This window comes from Solea senegalensis, linkage group LG18 (assembly GCF_019176455.1).
Source record: "Solea senegalensis isolate Sse05_10M linkage group LG18, IFAPA_SoseM_1, whole genome shotgun sequence".
NCBI lineage: Eukaryota > Metazoa > Chordata > Actinopteri > Pleuronectiformes > Soleidae > Solea > Solea senegalensis.
In genome coordinates, this window is record NC_058041.1 from 3,142,384 (window position 1) to 3,158,856 (window position 16,473).

Below are 16,473 nucleotides of genomic sequence, written 5' to 3' on the forward strand. Positions count from 1 at the left end.
TTAAAGAATAACTTCTTTAATAAGTTTAAAGCGATAACTACGTCTTCCTTTGTTGCCCATGTTTGAGCGGTGAGCTCACCATACGTATTACACACAGACTCTCTCTCTTTCCGTCTCTGTGAAGGTGAATAAAACCATTTATTTGACTGCATCCTTGTGTTGTTGGATCCTGTGAGGGTCACGTTACGTCTGTGCAGGAATAGCAGGTCCTTTAAAACCCACAAATCGTTTGTTTGTTTGCTTCCTCCCGGGAACGGCGTTTGATTCAGGGTCGTTTTTCTTCACTTCAGACCTCTCGTGTGGAAATCCAGACACACTCGGCCCTCTCTTGTTTTCTTCAAGTGTTTTAGTCATCGTTAACACATTCATTTGCAACACAGAGCCGCATTAAATCCTGAAGGACACATCGTGTAAAACATTTTCCCCTTTCTTTCCAATCCAAACGCTCTTAAGTTACACAGATACGTCACAGCGGGAACAGTGAAATCTAAAATGTGGATAATGGAGAGAAAATGTACGCAACTTTCTCAATAGTCTGCAGGTGTACGTGTCATAGAGAAATTAGAATATTATTAGGCCAACTAAGTGTTGTAGCACCACCCTCCCCTCTCCTAATAATATTCACACAGTCCCCAATCTTTAATGTTAATGAAGTGGCACATTAAATATTCAGTGTTATAATTGGCGACATGATGTTATTGTAAGACCTGCACTTTCAGCAGCAGCAGTAATAGTATAGTATATGACTATAGCTGTAATAGTTGTACAGCAGGATTAAGAATGGCGGTCCGTACAGTTGATTGTGAATCGACCTCGTCTAAAAAGTAAATGGCACAAAAGCGTCTTTTTTTTTTTTTACGTAAGCTAAAAAAACAACAACACCATTCAAATAAAACCCTTTCCTCTTTGTCCGGAGCAGGAAAGCTGCTACAAAAACACTGTAGGCACTGTGACCATGATACACGCTTACTACAAAACCGATCAGAATTAAAAAACAAAACCAAAAAAAAACACATCGTCTCCCTCCCTCCGCCGAGTTCGGAAAGATCAGTCCACGTTAGTCCATGTGCGCTTTAAAGAGAGTCTCTCCGTGGTCTCTCTGTGAGGTAAGAGGTGCCGTGTGATTGGGTGAAGACGCCCAGTTATCCCCCCGACTCAGCCAGGCGAAGCACGGGAACATGGTACGAGAGCATGAACGCGTCCGTTGTGCCGTCCTGGACTGAGGCTCTTTATTTATCTGTAAGGCTTTAAAGGTCCATTAGGCGCCCAAAGTGTCCTCACACACACACACACACACACTGTGGGACACTGTGTCCAGTCCAGGGCCATGTGGGGGAGAAAATTGCTGTCTTCAGCCAATACAGTGAGGAGATTATCGACTTAATTAGGCGTGAAGTTAAAGGTCTCCACTCTGAGGTTCTGGTCTGGTCTCCTGGTTGCGGCTGCGGCCCAGTCTGGGGAAACGGGAGGAGTTTTTGGAGCGAGGCGTCTTGGCTACATTGTCGTTTGCCTGGGGAGTGTCTCTGAATGAGAAAGAAGAGTGAGAAAAGAGAATTAAAACTGTGTATATATTGGTTTTATTGTATGCTTTACTTTACGCACCCACATGGGGGCAGTACTCCAATTTTGTTGTACTATCGTGCAAGTATGACAATAAAGAGTTCTCTTATCTTATCTTATCTGAGAAGGACATTTAAGAAAGCAGCCGGTGAATTTCACTACAAAGTTCATCATTATTATTATGATCATCATATGCATCAAAAAGCATTAAACACATACTAAGAGATACAGATGAAAGTGTCACAAGAGGTAAAAGTATACAGATTAAAAAGTTTTAAAAAAAGTTCATAAAAGTTCAACAAAGGACTTTGAAATGTTATGATATTGAAATACCGGGGCGTGTATTTAAGAACGGCAATGGATGGAGCATTTCTAAGAAAATAAGATCCTAATCTGTCATAATTCTCTGTATTCCTGAGCTTCTCTTACATTTAAAACCTCATTATCATTAAAATCCCCCCTTTTTTTTTTCCGTCCGACAGTTAATGAAATTATAGCCATTTTCTGATCTCATTCTGTTCCAACGTCTCATTACTCTGGAGGAAATGATCTTGGCCACTCGATGACATCAATGCCCCGGTTGCCCCTGACGACAGTCTTTCACAGCATGAACCCCCAGTCTTATCTGATAACGGCGAGGATGAATGAGAGGCACTTGTTGAAGGAAGGAAATGAAAACCCGGAGTGAGTGAATGCCTGGAGTTAAATGCTTTCTTGTTGTCTGAAGCACCTCGTGTTCCCCGTGCTCTGCTTGGAAACATTTCAGCCCCGAGACAGTGACCTCACAACTGCTGCTGCTGCTGAGTTCAAGTGCTTTTCCCTGACAAAAGGGAAGCGTTTTAAAAAATAACATTTAAAAATACAAAAAGAAGAGTGAGGAATCACATCCGACTGGCCCATTGAATGACTGCACCCTCGTTATTAGCTGTGATTAAACCGTATCTGGGACATCTCGGGAGGCATCTATGAGAGGGAGTTTGATTCCCACTTGGGCAACAAGTTGCTAAAAATAAAATAAAAGAGCAACACGGTGAAGCGCTTTGGCTACAAGTGTCACCAGCAGCAGTATGCTTTTATGCGAGGCAGCGGGGGGAGCGAGGGCGCGCACAGAGAGGATGTTTCCATGTGAAAGACCATTAGAGCAGGTCCCTGCGAGTACAGGTTCAAATGTAAACCCGCGTGTGAGGAATACGTGGCCGCAAAGTGTCTGACCATCGAGATAAAAAAAAAAAAAACACTTTCCATTTCCTCCGGTACAACGTGTACATTTAGCAGCGGCTCGGGAGCCACTTATTCCCACGTCTCCGCCGCGATCCAGGAAAATTCAATCAACCGCAGTCGCACAATTTTGAGTTCGGTGGTACAAACAGTGATGCGATTGGGAGTTACATCAGCAAGAAAAAAAAAAAAAAGAAGAAGAGAAAGAAATCAAACTAAACTGAGGGCAGCGTGCAGAGTTTATTCATAGCAAACTGGGGGAAAGGAGATAAAATGTGCTCAAGTAATTAGGATTATAGATTTCTTTTCTCTCGCTCAGCGTGTGCCTGTCCCCTATTTGGACAGGATATTGACTTGGGCGGGATAATGACGTTCCCTGGCACCGACTGCGATATATAACAATAATCACACTAATAATAGTGCTGAAGAGCACATTTTGATTAAACAGGTACACAAACACGAGAATGAATCACATTGATTGTTTAACAGTAAGAGGTGAAGGAATTGTTATATCAACATTTACGCTCTTGGTGCGACTGAAACTGCAGCTCACTGAAGTCTCTTTCACACTAGCATTAGCAGGTTTTACCCAAGACTTTTGAACCACAGTAAAAAGCTGATTCCCATTGGCAGTTGTTGGTCTTCCCTGTACAGTGTTTTTCAGTAGTACTAGTACTAGTCAGAGGTCTTTACTACACAATGTAAAGATGAGGTTAAATGTGAATTCTGCGCGACACGACAAGTGAAAATGTACAACTTTGACGCGATAATAATACAAAAATAATAATACTTCCAAAATTCTCTAAAAAGCACTAAAGTGATACCACGGTGAGATAGATTTGAATTGCGCTGCACGACACGATGCTGAACGTGGCGTTAAAGTCCTCACTATTTTATATATCTTTTACTTGAGTCCCTCATTTAAACTCAATGGCAAGTGAACACTTTTATAGAGTTCATAAAATGATATTAAAACATAAAAAGAGTGCTGTCCCAAGTTGTAAAAAGTAAAGTTAGCTACTACCTATCATGGCTAACAGCTATGCTAACTGTTGCATCAGCAATGACGCTGGGATTAGCAAGTCTGTTAGTCTGTTCCCACTAATATCTCTCAGGGGCCAAAGATGATAAAATAGATATTTCACTCTAGAGTGAACGTTGATGGAAAAACAACAATTTTAGCACGACTCAGCTCAACTCCGTGGGCGTGGTCGTCATAGCATGAAACTTCTGTGATGTTGTTTTTTCATACACGACACAAACACACAAACTAGTGGCGAGAAAAGCAGTTGTTTTCGTTGTTACTGAATCATTAGAATCAGTTAGAGCTGCAACTTCTAGAGATTCTCTTCATAATCGATTAATCGTTCGGTGTTCAGAATATCAGAAAACCTTAAAAAATGTTGAACGGTGTTCGTCAAACCTGGAAATGATGACGTTCTCAAATGTCTTGTTTTGTCCACAAACCAAAATCATTGACTTTTAATGATTTCTTTGTTATTCAGAGCAAAGAAATTAAAAAATATTCACATTTAAGAAGCTTCTTTAAGAAGAACAATCAGAAATCTTGTTTCAATCATGAAAAAATCTTCAAAACGATTATTCGATTATCAAAATAGTTGTCGATTAATTTAGTAATCGATTCATCGATTCATCGTTTCAGCTCTAGAATCAGTTGGGATTCGGCTCACAATCGCAGGCTTTCAGCAGTGCTGTCACTAAATACACCACACTCCTCTGTTAAATACTGAGATTTTAGAAATGTCCTTGCTAAATGTTGGCGATTAGCGCATGTTTTCAGGGTTTTTTAAGTCTTTTTAACTGATCTACAGTTCGACATTGTACTAAAACGGAAAAGCAATAAAGGTGTAGACTGGAGCCGAGCCGATTCGTGCTAGAATTGTAGCCTACATGGAGTAACAGCACCATTAGTTTAGCATGTTAGCATGCTAAGCTAGAGATCAAGGTTCACTTTATAGAAAGTTCACAGGGTTCTCGATTCATATTTTTCAGGCTGCATTGGTGTTAAAAAAAAAAACAAATCTACCAGAACAGCCTCTGAGCCTGCATGTCAGGGTATCTCCATGACAACCGAGGCCACTCCATTATCCAAAAGACGAGGACCATGTAATACATTTAAAAGCATTAAAGAAAAGCCAGGACACGAGCTTTCCCTTGGTGTCTTTTCTGTTTCCTCAGTGTAAAGAAAGCATCTTTGAAACATCACTGTATTGTTTCTGGTTAATATTCTAAAAGCTATCATGGAAATCCACGTTACAACAACACAGCCTGTCACACTGACTTTAATGACACGAGATAAAACTGAATTACTGTACTGTACGTCCTTCTTTATCTCTCCTGGGAGCAGTAATTTGATCTTTTGAAAGCACCACATGTCATCTACCTTTATCTCTTATATCTAGTCTGCAAAAGCTCAGTGTGATCAAATAGCAACGTATGGTGCTTCTTTTTCACCCCAAACTCCTGCGAAGTGAAATCAAAGCAGTGGGAACTTGTTTGAGCGAGATCACGTCAACTTACATCAACCTGACAAGCTTATCAAGTGCAGTTCCAGCCAGAGGAATAACATGCAAGTAGACTCCAAGCCCACATTTAAAAAAGCAAAAAAAGTAGAACATTTTGTGCCGAACAGGAAAACTGTCCCGAAAATGACATAATTATTCACATAATTATGTGCTTAATTAAGGATGCATCTGGCCTCTGAGTACTGAGTGCCTCATCAGGGAATCTGAAGTGCTGGACCCTGATCTGCTTCTGTCTGATTCTCAAACCACAGATCAGAGACCTTCTTCTCCCACATCTCCCGTTGTCGTCGTCCCGTCAGTTCTCTCACTTCTCGCCGGTTTCTAATTCTCTCGTCTGAACATCTGTCATCTCAAATTAAAGGGCTCTTCCCTCTTCTATAGGCTTCTCTATAGTGCCGTAAATCTGCAAACAACAACATCTGGTGTCCTCGTGCAGGTCCAGGGGATAATTGGCCGTTCATAAACAACACTGAGAACATTATTATAATTACGGAGAAGTGGAGACGTTAAAAGAAATGCAATGCAAGTCAATGACAATTCAATGCATGGATTAATAACTCTGCATCAACATAATATAATAACATAATACCCATATTTAATGAGCACTGTTATGATGACGTTATTATGATATTATCATTGGCACAATTAGCATAAATTATCTCTTTGCTGCCTTTTATTTATTATCAGAGTCATCAAATAATTTAATGTGCAAATACACAAGTCTGTTTAAGTTGACATATAAGCTACTTATACAGTATTGTCAGCAAATAAACATGTTATTTTGGTAAATATTTGATTCTGACAGCAGATATTATTCTTTGCGTTCAGTGCTTAAAGGTAGAGTATGTCAAATTTGCGTCCAAATTCAAAAGATGTTTAGTTTGTCCATTTATTTGTCAAAATCAAGTGGTTTTACACTGGATTGACAATAAATTTCACACACTGGACCTTTAAATGTACAGTACAGCAGTTGACGTAGTTTATTTGAAATCTTTCTTTAAAAAAACAAGATTTTTTAAAGGAATACCTGAAATTTTAAATCTTAAAATAAAAATGAATGATAAAAATGTCAACCCACGGGTGCTTCTTCACTTGTTTTTACCTATAACACTTTGTTCATGCGTCGTTAGATGTTGAACATGACCATGTCATTACATTAAAGGCATTTTAATTGTTAAAAATAACAATAAATAAATAAATAATAAAATGATTGCAGTACTGTTGTTGCTCATTAGGCTGTTCATCCATCGCTGAGACACAGGTTTGATTAAGAGTCCACACGAGAGAGAACATCACGACACTCTATGTTATTTGAAACGTAAACCACAGAGCAAATAAACAAGCCAGCGATATCGCAGTATCCGAGCTCACCGACTCATAAAGTGACTCCAGTTTTCGGGGACGCTGTAACAAAAGGTCGACCGTGCACCCGCCGCCATTAAGCCGTCGAGTCACACACAATAACTGTGTACGAGCAGGGATGAATAAAGGTATATTAGAACTCTGAATGACAATGTGAGGAAGAGCGGGAAGGGAAAGTGAAGCCGCGCCGCCGCGACACTGTAATATTTCATGTCATTCAAAGACATGCAGTGGAAAGGTTTCTATTTCAGCTCAGCGATATGATTATTAAACCTCCCGGGACAGACTAAATAATGAGCAGTATACCGTCTGCTCTTTTTTATTCTACTGGACTCCAGACCCAGGAGACTTACCTTTCAATATGAATTGATCTAGATTTTTTTCTTGAGAATTGCACTTGGTAACGTTAACCCCCCGTAAAATATATATTTTTCCAATTTAATTTCTTATTTCATTAATTAAATGCAAGCAAATTGGGCTTGTGACCTGAGGGTTGCCAGTTCAAATCCCAAGATGGGTCAAGTGGTTGGGTTGTCCCTGAGCAAGGCACCCAATCCTCATTGCTCCGTGTGGCGCAGGGAAAGTGCTGCCCACTGCTCCTACAGCCAGCATGTGGGTGTTTACTCCTGGTGATTCTAATTCCAGATTTAAAATCAAACTACCGAGCACTACCACAGGAAATACTTCCAACATAATTCATCTAATCTGTACTCAGGGCCATTTATTGACAGTTAAGTACAAACGTTGTGTCTTAAATTTCAGTTTTTGTGATTCTCTAACTGTGTCGTTTCAATCTGAAAGAATCTCTGACTCGCTTCTCCCTCTGATGTATCTGGGAAACACCTGCTTTCAAATGCTGATGTGCAAAACCGTACGTGTTGCCATGGTTACCCAACGATCTTGGATTACTGATACTGAGGAGGCTGCCGTTCTCGCCGACCTGTGGATGCATTTACTACTTATTACAAATCTATCAACTCTTGACACTTGGTTCCCACACGGTTTGTCTTTCAAAAGCTTTGGCTGTAATTACACAGACATGTTCGGTTATTGTTGTTGTTGTTGTTGTTATTGTTGTTGCTGTTGATGTTGTAGCCCAGTGACTCAGATGTCCCCAGAAAGGAAATGACACTCCAGTCAGACGGTGTGACCGGTCGCACTCGCTGACTGGCTGCAGTCGGAGGCCACTGATGTGATTGTGGACAGGAAATGACTGGAACATCTCTTTTTTGTGAGTTGTGATTGGAACATGCGTCTTCACACACACACACACACACGTGCGCGCGCACGGTCTGTGAGTATGTGTGCGTGGGAGGACATATACAGCCGTGTGTGTGTGGAAACAAGTGCAAAATCCAGGGAGATGCGGACGTTTGTTTACAAGAGATTTAGCATTTTCAGTGACTTAATCCTCCCTGTCTGTATCCTCAAACAACTATTATTACAACAACACCTGTGGCAGCTAATTCCTCCTGAACGATTTAATTGGTATAATACGTAAAAACTACCGCCCCAAAACCGACATGTTGTTCTTTTAGTTTGAGTGAGCAGACGAGAGGATTTATACTATTTGTACAAATAAGTGGAATGAGTTTATTAACGGCTGCGGTGAACTCACACTCTCACTCTCTCTCTCTCTTTCTCTTTGTTTGATGACACACATCAGTGTGATACACACACATTAACCTGACAAACCTGGGGAAATGTGTGCCGCGGTTTCTCTTCACGAGTCAATGGGGCTCACATCCAGAGAGAGAGAGAGTTTGTCAAGGCAGTTCTGTGAGATTAATTTCAAAAGTAATGATCCACAAGCAGCGACGGCATCCTTGAGGCTGTAGCTGCGCTCTCCTGTGCCCGAGTCACAGTGCCATTTCTGACGTGCACATGAAGGTCGTGATTGGTTCCGTACGGTACTTCTTTTTTTTATATTATATATATATTCTTTTAGAAATAGTAACAAAATAACTGGCCAGAGTAATGATGCGGTACAGTACGGGTGGAGCTAGACCCACGACAGTCAGCTGATTGGGGAAAGGGTCTATTCACAGTCTATTCTCACAAATATATAACACAGCGCAACCAAAGGTACTGCTTTCAGTTTTTAAACCACAGGGTGGAGCAAAGTGCAGCACATACAATACAATTCAACAATAAGAGGGCTAATGAGGGCTAAATGACGCACACATAAAAGCCAGTAAAAGAAGCATAATACAAAAGCCTCTGGGTTAAAAAACAACAAAAAAAATATGTGGTTTTTAAACCAGATTTAAAAACAAGAAGTGTGGGAGCCTGTCTCCTGGCTCGGTCACCCCCTGAGCTTCAGCCTTGATTTTGGGACAACTAAAAGGAGTTGAACTGCAGATGTTAGTGACCTTGAGGGAACATAAGGCTGGAGCAGATCACAAAGATAGGGAGGGGCAAGAACAACAACCGGTAACGCACAGGGAGCCAGTGCAGGGAAGACAGAATCCATAGAGAATCAGACCCAGGGCTTTACCGTTCCAAACCGTACCATGATGGAAACACATCTCGAATGTGAAATCAGTCATATTCCAGTTTTCTTTGGAAAAAAAACCCAAAAAATCAACTAAAATCTGGTCATGATATATAAAGAAAGGTAGCGATGGAATACTCAAATCTACACACGTGTGCTGAGATCAATTCTATATATTTTTTCTTTGTAATTATGAGCACACGCTCACATAAAACCCAGCGTGTGTGTCCACTTACAGGCAGAAAGGCAGCAGAGACAGCAGGGTCTCTTTGGTCGGGCAGGCTGTGAACTCCGGCAGCGTCTGGACCAGTTTGTTCATCACCGTGCGGAGGTAACCCTGCAGCTGCTTCCTCCTCTCCTCCACAAACTTGGCGTCCTGGAGACGGAGGAACAATACACATTACAGTAATGAACAAAACAAGGAAAATATTAAAGCACTAAAAAACTTTGAAGTTCCCCTCAGATCTAAGGAGCTTTCATTTTAGAGTTTGCGAGACAAATATTACCATCAAAAGCTTTGTGGAAACACAGAATCCGAGCTTAAAAACATTATCAGTCGAGCCAAATTCACTTGGAAACATCGTTAAATCATAAAGCTGTGCTTCGGCTGAGTGTATTATAAGTTTGGCAAACCTATAATATGACAGTTTTGTGTTCATATTTTGCTTGTGCAGCCTGGTTCCGGTCTTTTTTCAGAAAAAGAACAATACGTCAAATTATCCAACAGCTTGTCAATAACCCTTCTCAACCAGTTTTATTTAAGTTTTGATTAAATTGTGCATGACGAGTACATCCAAAATTATTTTTCTTTCTAACAAACAACAATCAAAAATTGGTTTATTCTATGAACCACAACGTCATAAAATGATACGTACAATTATTATTCATTATTGCTCTATATATAATGTGGATTTCCCTTTTATGGTTCCAAGAATTTACTGTTGAACATTATTTTTTTAAGTAAAATTACATAAAACAAGCAAACAAGACTTAAATAAATGTGATTTCTAAAGAAGTTCCTTTTGCATCCACTGCAGTTATCATTATCATTATGTTTTTACTTCTGCATTGGTGTCCTCTGAAGGTTTTTATATAACGTCGACGCGGTTTCTTTTCTTTCTTTCAACCTGCGGCGAAATGATGTTTCAGGTCAGAGAAGTCATCGCGAGGACTGACGTGAGATCAAGGGCAGACAGGTGAACTACATGCTGCCTCCAGGCAAAAAAAAAAACCCAAAACATACTCTGATATCATGGCATGTGACTTGTGCTTTGTTATTTTTGAAAAGAATCAAATCCCTGTGATGTGTTCTCCAACTGTGCGGCTGCAGTTAAAACTATTAACACATTAACACTTTCAATCCAAATGCCAAAGACCTAGATCTAAGTATGCAGTTTTTGAGCTTGTGTGTGTGTTTTTTGGTTGGTGATGAAATTTGAGCAGTCAGACCCCCTACCCAGAGAGAGAGTGAGTGAAGGCAGAGGCACAGGGCCACATGGCCGGTGTTAGGATAGCTAATCTTTGTCCAGCATGGCTCACAACAAAGCCTGGCCAATGCTCCGTGTTACTCTCAGGTGCTTGAAACTGGAACAAACAGCTACAGTGGGAGGCCAACACTTCCCTTGTTCTGAATCCAATGCTTCTCTTTTGATTCGACACCCAAGTGAATTTGTCTCGTCTTAAATAAAAATGGGGCTTTTCATCCTTGTGTGCAAAAACAATGAAGTGGTTGTGGTTAGTCTGCAGCACAACTGAGGGAACTGTGAAAAAAAAAACAAAAACAAAAGGGACACTTCGTCGACATCTCCAGAAAGAAACTGTGTCACAATCCAATTCTTCACTTCTGTGAAGAAAAGCTTTTAACACAAAGCAGCTGAGTTAGTTTCACAGTCATTGATCGACCACTCAAGGCGATAAACATTACTCCTGGTTAATAAATATTAAAAAGCATCTGAAGCCCCGTGGGGACTTCTCGTGAGCACTCGCAACAAAAACGAAGCGAGTTTGAAGCGAATATGACGAAATTCGAGACCGAATCTTTAGCTATGAAAGGACAGAAACGGACAAATATGAATAATAACGACGATTAAAAGACAAATAATATGAAAAGAGAGGTAAGTTGTTCAAATAAGAGCGTTGGACTCACAGTTCATTAGTTTTGGGTTGATTAAGAGAAAGATTATCAGGGAATTAATTAGAGTTGAACAAGAAAACGATAAGAAAATGTGATATTAAAAGAGCAATTTGCCAGTCGATAACACCCGGATTATAACCTGTTCTCCTTCTTTTTTTTTTTTACTTATGACACAGGTGCACAACCAACAGTTAATCTGCACAAACAGTATATTTGAATTGTCCAGTGTTGACTATCACTTATAAACAATTTCTTGCAACGCAACATTACATTACGATGGAGTAATAGGGCCACACTGAGAAAACATTTTTTCACAGACTTCGAGAATAAAGTCATACATTTATGAGTTTAAAGTCGTAAATTTATGAGAATAAAGTTGTACATTTACGAGAATAAAGTCTAACCGGTTGTTTTAGAAGACGAGCGATGCGGACCTGGAGGAAATAGATGCTTTTGTGGAGGAGTAAATAAAAACAACTTTATACTCGTACATTTACGAGAATAACGTCTTCATTTACTAGATTAAGGTCACGAATTTATGAGAATAACGTTGTAAATTTACGACTATAAAGTCGTAATATTCGATGCTGTTGTTTTAGAAGAGGGGAGTTGCGGACTTGGAGGAAATCGATGCATTTGTGGAGGGGGAAATAAATTTACGAGAATAAAGTCGTAAATTTACAAGACTTTATTCTCCCGTGAATCTGTGTATATTTTTTTTCTCAGTGTGGCCTAACACTCCGTCGTAAAACTGAGTACATCTGAAAATGAATGAAAATGATACTCTAAATTGACCATTGGTGTGAGTGTGAGAGGGGATGGTTGTTTGTCTCTATGCGTTTCCCTCTGATGGACAGGGTGTGACCCCGCCTTTCTCCCTTATATCAGCTGGGATTGGCACCAGCGACCCTCATGTGGAGGACAAAACGGTAGAAGATAAACGACTGAATGAACAGACGATAACAACACACAGTCTACAGGCTAACCAGCAACAAGCAAGATATACTTAGAACTAACTGCACTACACGCCAAATCCACATCCTGTATTGGACTTTTTTTTTGAAGTATGAAAACACACACTGCATAAAATCAGTCGTCTCAGCAGGTCCAAGCAGAGCTGATTGAAATAGCAGGTAAATGTCATGTATTTCACCTCCAGTAAAGACTGGATTTACAGAGGCATATTTACACCTTTCGGGTCGGAGCGATACGCAGTCGAGTGGCGAGATAACAGTTTTTAAAACAGCAGACTGGATAAGAGGTTCACTATCAGCCCTCATATGTACAGTACTTTTCAGTGCGATGGCTAACTCAGTTCTACTTGACGACGGGTAAGAGAGACGCGGTGGGAAACGCGTAAATCTGATGTGTCAGATTATGCTGTGTGTGCCAGTGTGGGTTTCACGCTATGCCAGCACAACGAGGGGACACCCTCTGACTGCTTCCATGGATGTCACAGCAGTAATAACACTAATGGACATCGTGACACATTCATCCTCTTGTGGGGGGGGAGGACGGAGAGCTGAAGAGACCGGGTGTCGTCTGTTGTTTGCAGAGTTGCGGCATCTACTGATACAGGTGCGAGGCTGATTCTGTCCCATCACATCTGTCTCTTTGCACGCAGCCGTCTCAGCTCCGTCTCTCGCCGCTCTACTGATATGACATGAAGCCCGAAGCAGTCTGTTATTGTTTATCATAACAGGAAAGTGCACGTGTAAGCAGATATGAGACACGGAGGTGAGCGTGACTTTGTTTGAACGTTTTTCTGTCGTTTATAGGACAGACATACATCACACAGCGATGTTGTTCAAGCACAGACGGCTACAAAAAAAAGATGCACCGTCCCTGAAGACAGTGACTAACTTTCTGCATTGGTTGCACAGCACAAAACATGTTTTTAAGGGTTGCCTTTTTGTAATTTACCATAATACCAATGACATTACATACATTATCATAGTAGTAACATGAACTAGCCTGCGCATGTGATTCCTCTTTTTTTTTTGCAATGCAGGCATGACAAGGACATTAAACGAACATAGCACTAGTACCAGTAAAATACAGGCAAACAGACTCGACACAGAGGTACATAATATAAAACACAAGTAGAAAAATAAGTACAAGATAAATAAAAACTATGGCTCTACATCTCGCGACCAGGCTAGACCTACAAGTCCAGACCTCAACCTACGCGATACAGATGCACCCAGATACTCAACGAATGGATCCCAGGTCCGATAAAATAAGAAGGGTTTATATGTGATCCCTCTTTGACGTGCAGCTGATTGGCCGAAAAACATCAAGAGCACTCGAATGTGGTATCACCACACCCCCAACTTGGAATCGGTTCACAGTGATGAAGCAACCTAAATTCAAATACAAACTTTATGGTTTTAAGACCACAAATACTGTGATTTGAAAAGCATTTAGTGGCTTCTTCATGATTTCAACTTGTATATTCTATAAAAAATGAAAATCAGTCTTTTTTTTCTTTGTTTACCCAACCTGTTGCTGGTTGTCTCGTGGCTGTTCCCATATACTGTACATTCATACTTAAATAAATAAGTGTAAACAAGAATAAGGCGTAGGTAAAAGTTATTTGACGCACAAATATAGTGCAGTAGGGCTAAAACTAAAACTCTCGAATGTCTTATTTTGTCCACACACCAATATTATTCAGTTTTAATGATTCATTTGTTATATGGAGCAAAGAAACCTGGAAATATTCACATTTAAGAAGCTGAAAAATCAGTAAGTGTGTTTTAATTATCGGGAAAAACACTCAAACCGATGCAGTGAGTATACAGTAACGGGAAGATCACCGGTTCAAATTCTACAAAGGGCCAAAGGATAATCCCCTATTGCTCCCCAGGCGCAGATACAGTAAGTGCTGCCCACTGCTCTTGCACCTAACTTGGGTGTGTGGGTTAACGCAAAGGTCAAATTCACTATCACTAATTGGTGCGTGTGCAAAATCTAATACCAATACAGTTGAAATGTTAAGAAAAAAACCTAAGAAAAAAATGTTCTTGGTCACATGAGAGACCAAATTGGTCGCACTCTAGATCCCTGGTCTTCATTTTATAGGGACAAAGACAAAAAGCTCAACTTCCTGAGGGAAGACAAATGCTTGTTTCTGGTTCAGGTATCATTGAAAAGTTTCCTCTAAATTTACGGTCAGACCTTTGAGACTGGGAGACCCATGTCACTCAACACACACTCTAGTTTTATTACACCTGTCAGAATGTAAGGCTGCTGTATTTAACACAGATTTCAGTGGCGGTGCCCAGGCAGACAAAAAAGTGCACAGCTAAGGTTTTGGTCATAACTCTGCACTCAGACAGCTCAAGTGAGAGTTCATATCAAATGAAAAATAGCTGCTCACAAACCCACAACTCTCCCCTGGTTAAAGTTTACTCGGTTCTATACTTCCTCTATTTACTCTAATGGAAAAGTATGGATAAACCAACATCTTGGATCCATTTGTTGTTCCCTGAAACGAAACGAAGCAAAAGTGTTCAACTGTATTTGGGATTGTGGGTTTTGGAGACTTTTTGGATTATATACAGTATATAAGAGAGAATCAATTGCTTGGAGGTCTTTAAAATAAGATATATAAGGGTGAATTATTGTGTGATGGTGACAAAACAAACTGAAATCTAAGAGAGAGCTGACAGCCCTAAAAACAAACCATAAAACATAACTAAAATGCAATAAACCCAGATGGACCGACACATAACAGACCAAAAAGAAACTCTATAATCTGTGAATTATCGCCTTATAATAAATTACAAAGCTGAACGTGCACGTCTTGTTGGTATATACTTCATTTCCAATCACATCGCCGTGCACTTTAACTTCCAACCTTCCTCTTCACCTCCGGACATCACAGACGTCACAGGTTCTTGTGCTATAAGATAAGAGTAGACGTTCTTGTGTTATAAGATAAGACATGCTTCCTCCTGCGTGAGCGTTCTCATCAGCAGCTGCATTTGACGGTAATGTGCTCAAAATGTGCTGTAATATGGGATCATGAAATGGCCTTGTAATGACAGAGAGAGGGAGAGGGATGTGATGTACTTGTGCCGCACATGCACACGCACACGCACCACAGCTAAATGTCACTTTCCAGAAAGAGCAGATAAGCGAGAGGGAGAGAGAGAGAGGGAGAGAGAGAGAGAGAGAGAGAGAGGGAGAGAGAGAGAGAGAGAGAGGGAGCTGTCAATGGAAGAGAAGTGTAAAGTAGTCACATGTGTATCAGTGTTTCCACAACCGCTCAGTACATTTACAGCCGGGTATACGCAATTCAACTGTGACAACTCACAAATATCACAACTGAACAATGTTGCCTTGCAACAGAGCACTTAAGTGACAAGTAACTCCACCTTATGGTATTAAGCACTCTCTTTTTCTACATTAAAAAACAAATGCTTTAGACATGATTCTGCATAATTACATGTGTGCTCATTTTATTCGCTTTATTTTTCCACAGCAGGAAGAGACCAAGATGGCATGTGAAAACAATGTGTGATGCAATTACACAATAAGGTACTTAAATTGAGCTTAACTACTAAGTCTGTCCATCTATTCAAGGTGACAATACAGCACTTTACACCTTGTTAGTATTAGCTGGTTTCAGGCAGTGTTGCCAACTTGTGAGTGCATTTGTAACGTTATTTAGCGAGTATTCAAACCCCTCTGGTGACTAAGACAAATCTAGTGACTTTTTCTGGCGTATGCAGGAAGCCGCCACTGACTGATCACTGAGGAGTTGGCAACACTGGTTTCAACATAAAGCTTTCAGTCCGAAAATGCATTCCGTTATGTTTTTGCTGTTGTTGTCGTCTTATTTTTCTGTGCATTTTTCTGCTTCTTCTATTATTTCTCTTAGTCAAGGGTGGGAATCTGAATGTGTTAGTCTGACTTGGACAAATTCCATTCCTTTCCGTTTGTTCTAGTGTCATCTAAACGTTTGTCTTGCCAGGTCGGACATTTGTATAGAGATAAACTCTGAGAGCGTCCAGGTCGCCATTACTTTCTCGGCTTCACATGTGGAGTCGAAAAACAAAACACACAATCCCCTCAGGTCGCCAATTTAAACAGCAAAATCAACCTGCGGTCCACTTGAATCAACTGAGAGTGGAGTGCATTGATGCACGCTG

General features: G+C 40.5%; 1 protein-coding gene across 2 annotated transcripts in view; it reads right to left on the minus strand.

The window, feature by feature from the left end:
- Positions 1-16,473, minus strand: part of snx29 (sorting nexin 29) — a 123,194-nt gene continuing 106,721 nt past the window's right edge. For both annotated transcript variants that reach the window (XM_044013408.1, XM_044013407.1), the window contains exons 20-21: positions 9,417-9,556; positions 1-1,523 (exon numbers count right to left, since the gene is read on the minus strand). In XM_044013408.1, coding sequence (XP_043869343.1) covers positions 1,397-1,523; positions 9,417-9,556 — 267 coding nt within the window. In that variant the 3' untranslated portion in view covers positions 1-1,396. The remainder of the gene's footprint in view (positions 1,524-9,416; positions 9,557-16,473) is intronic.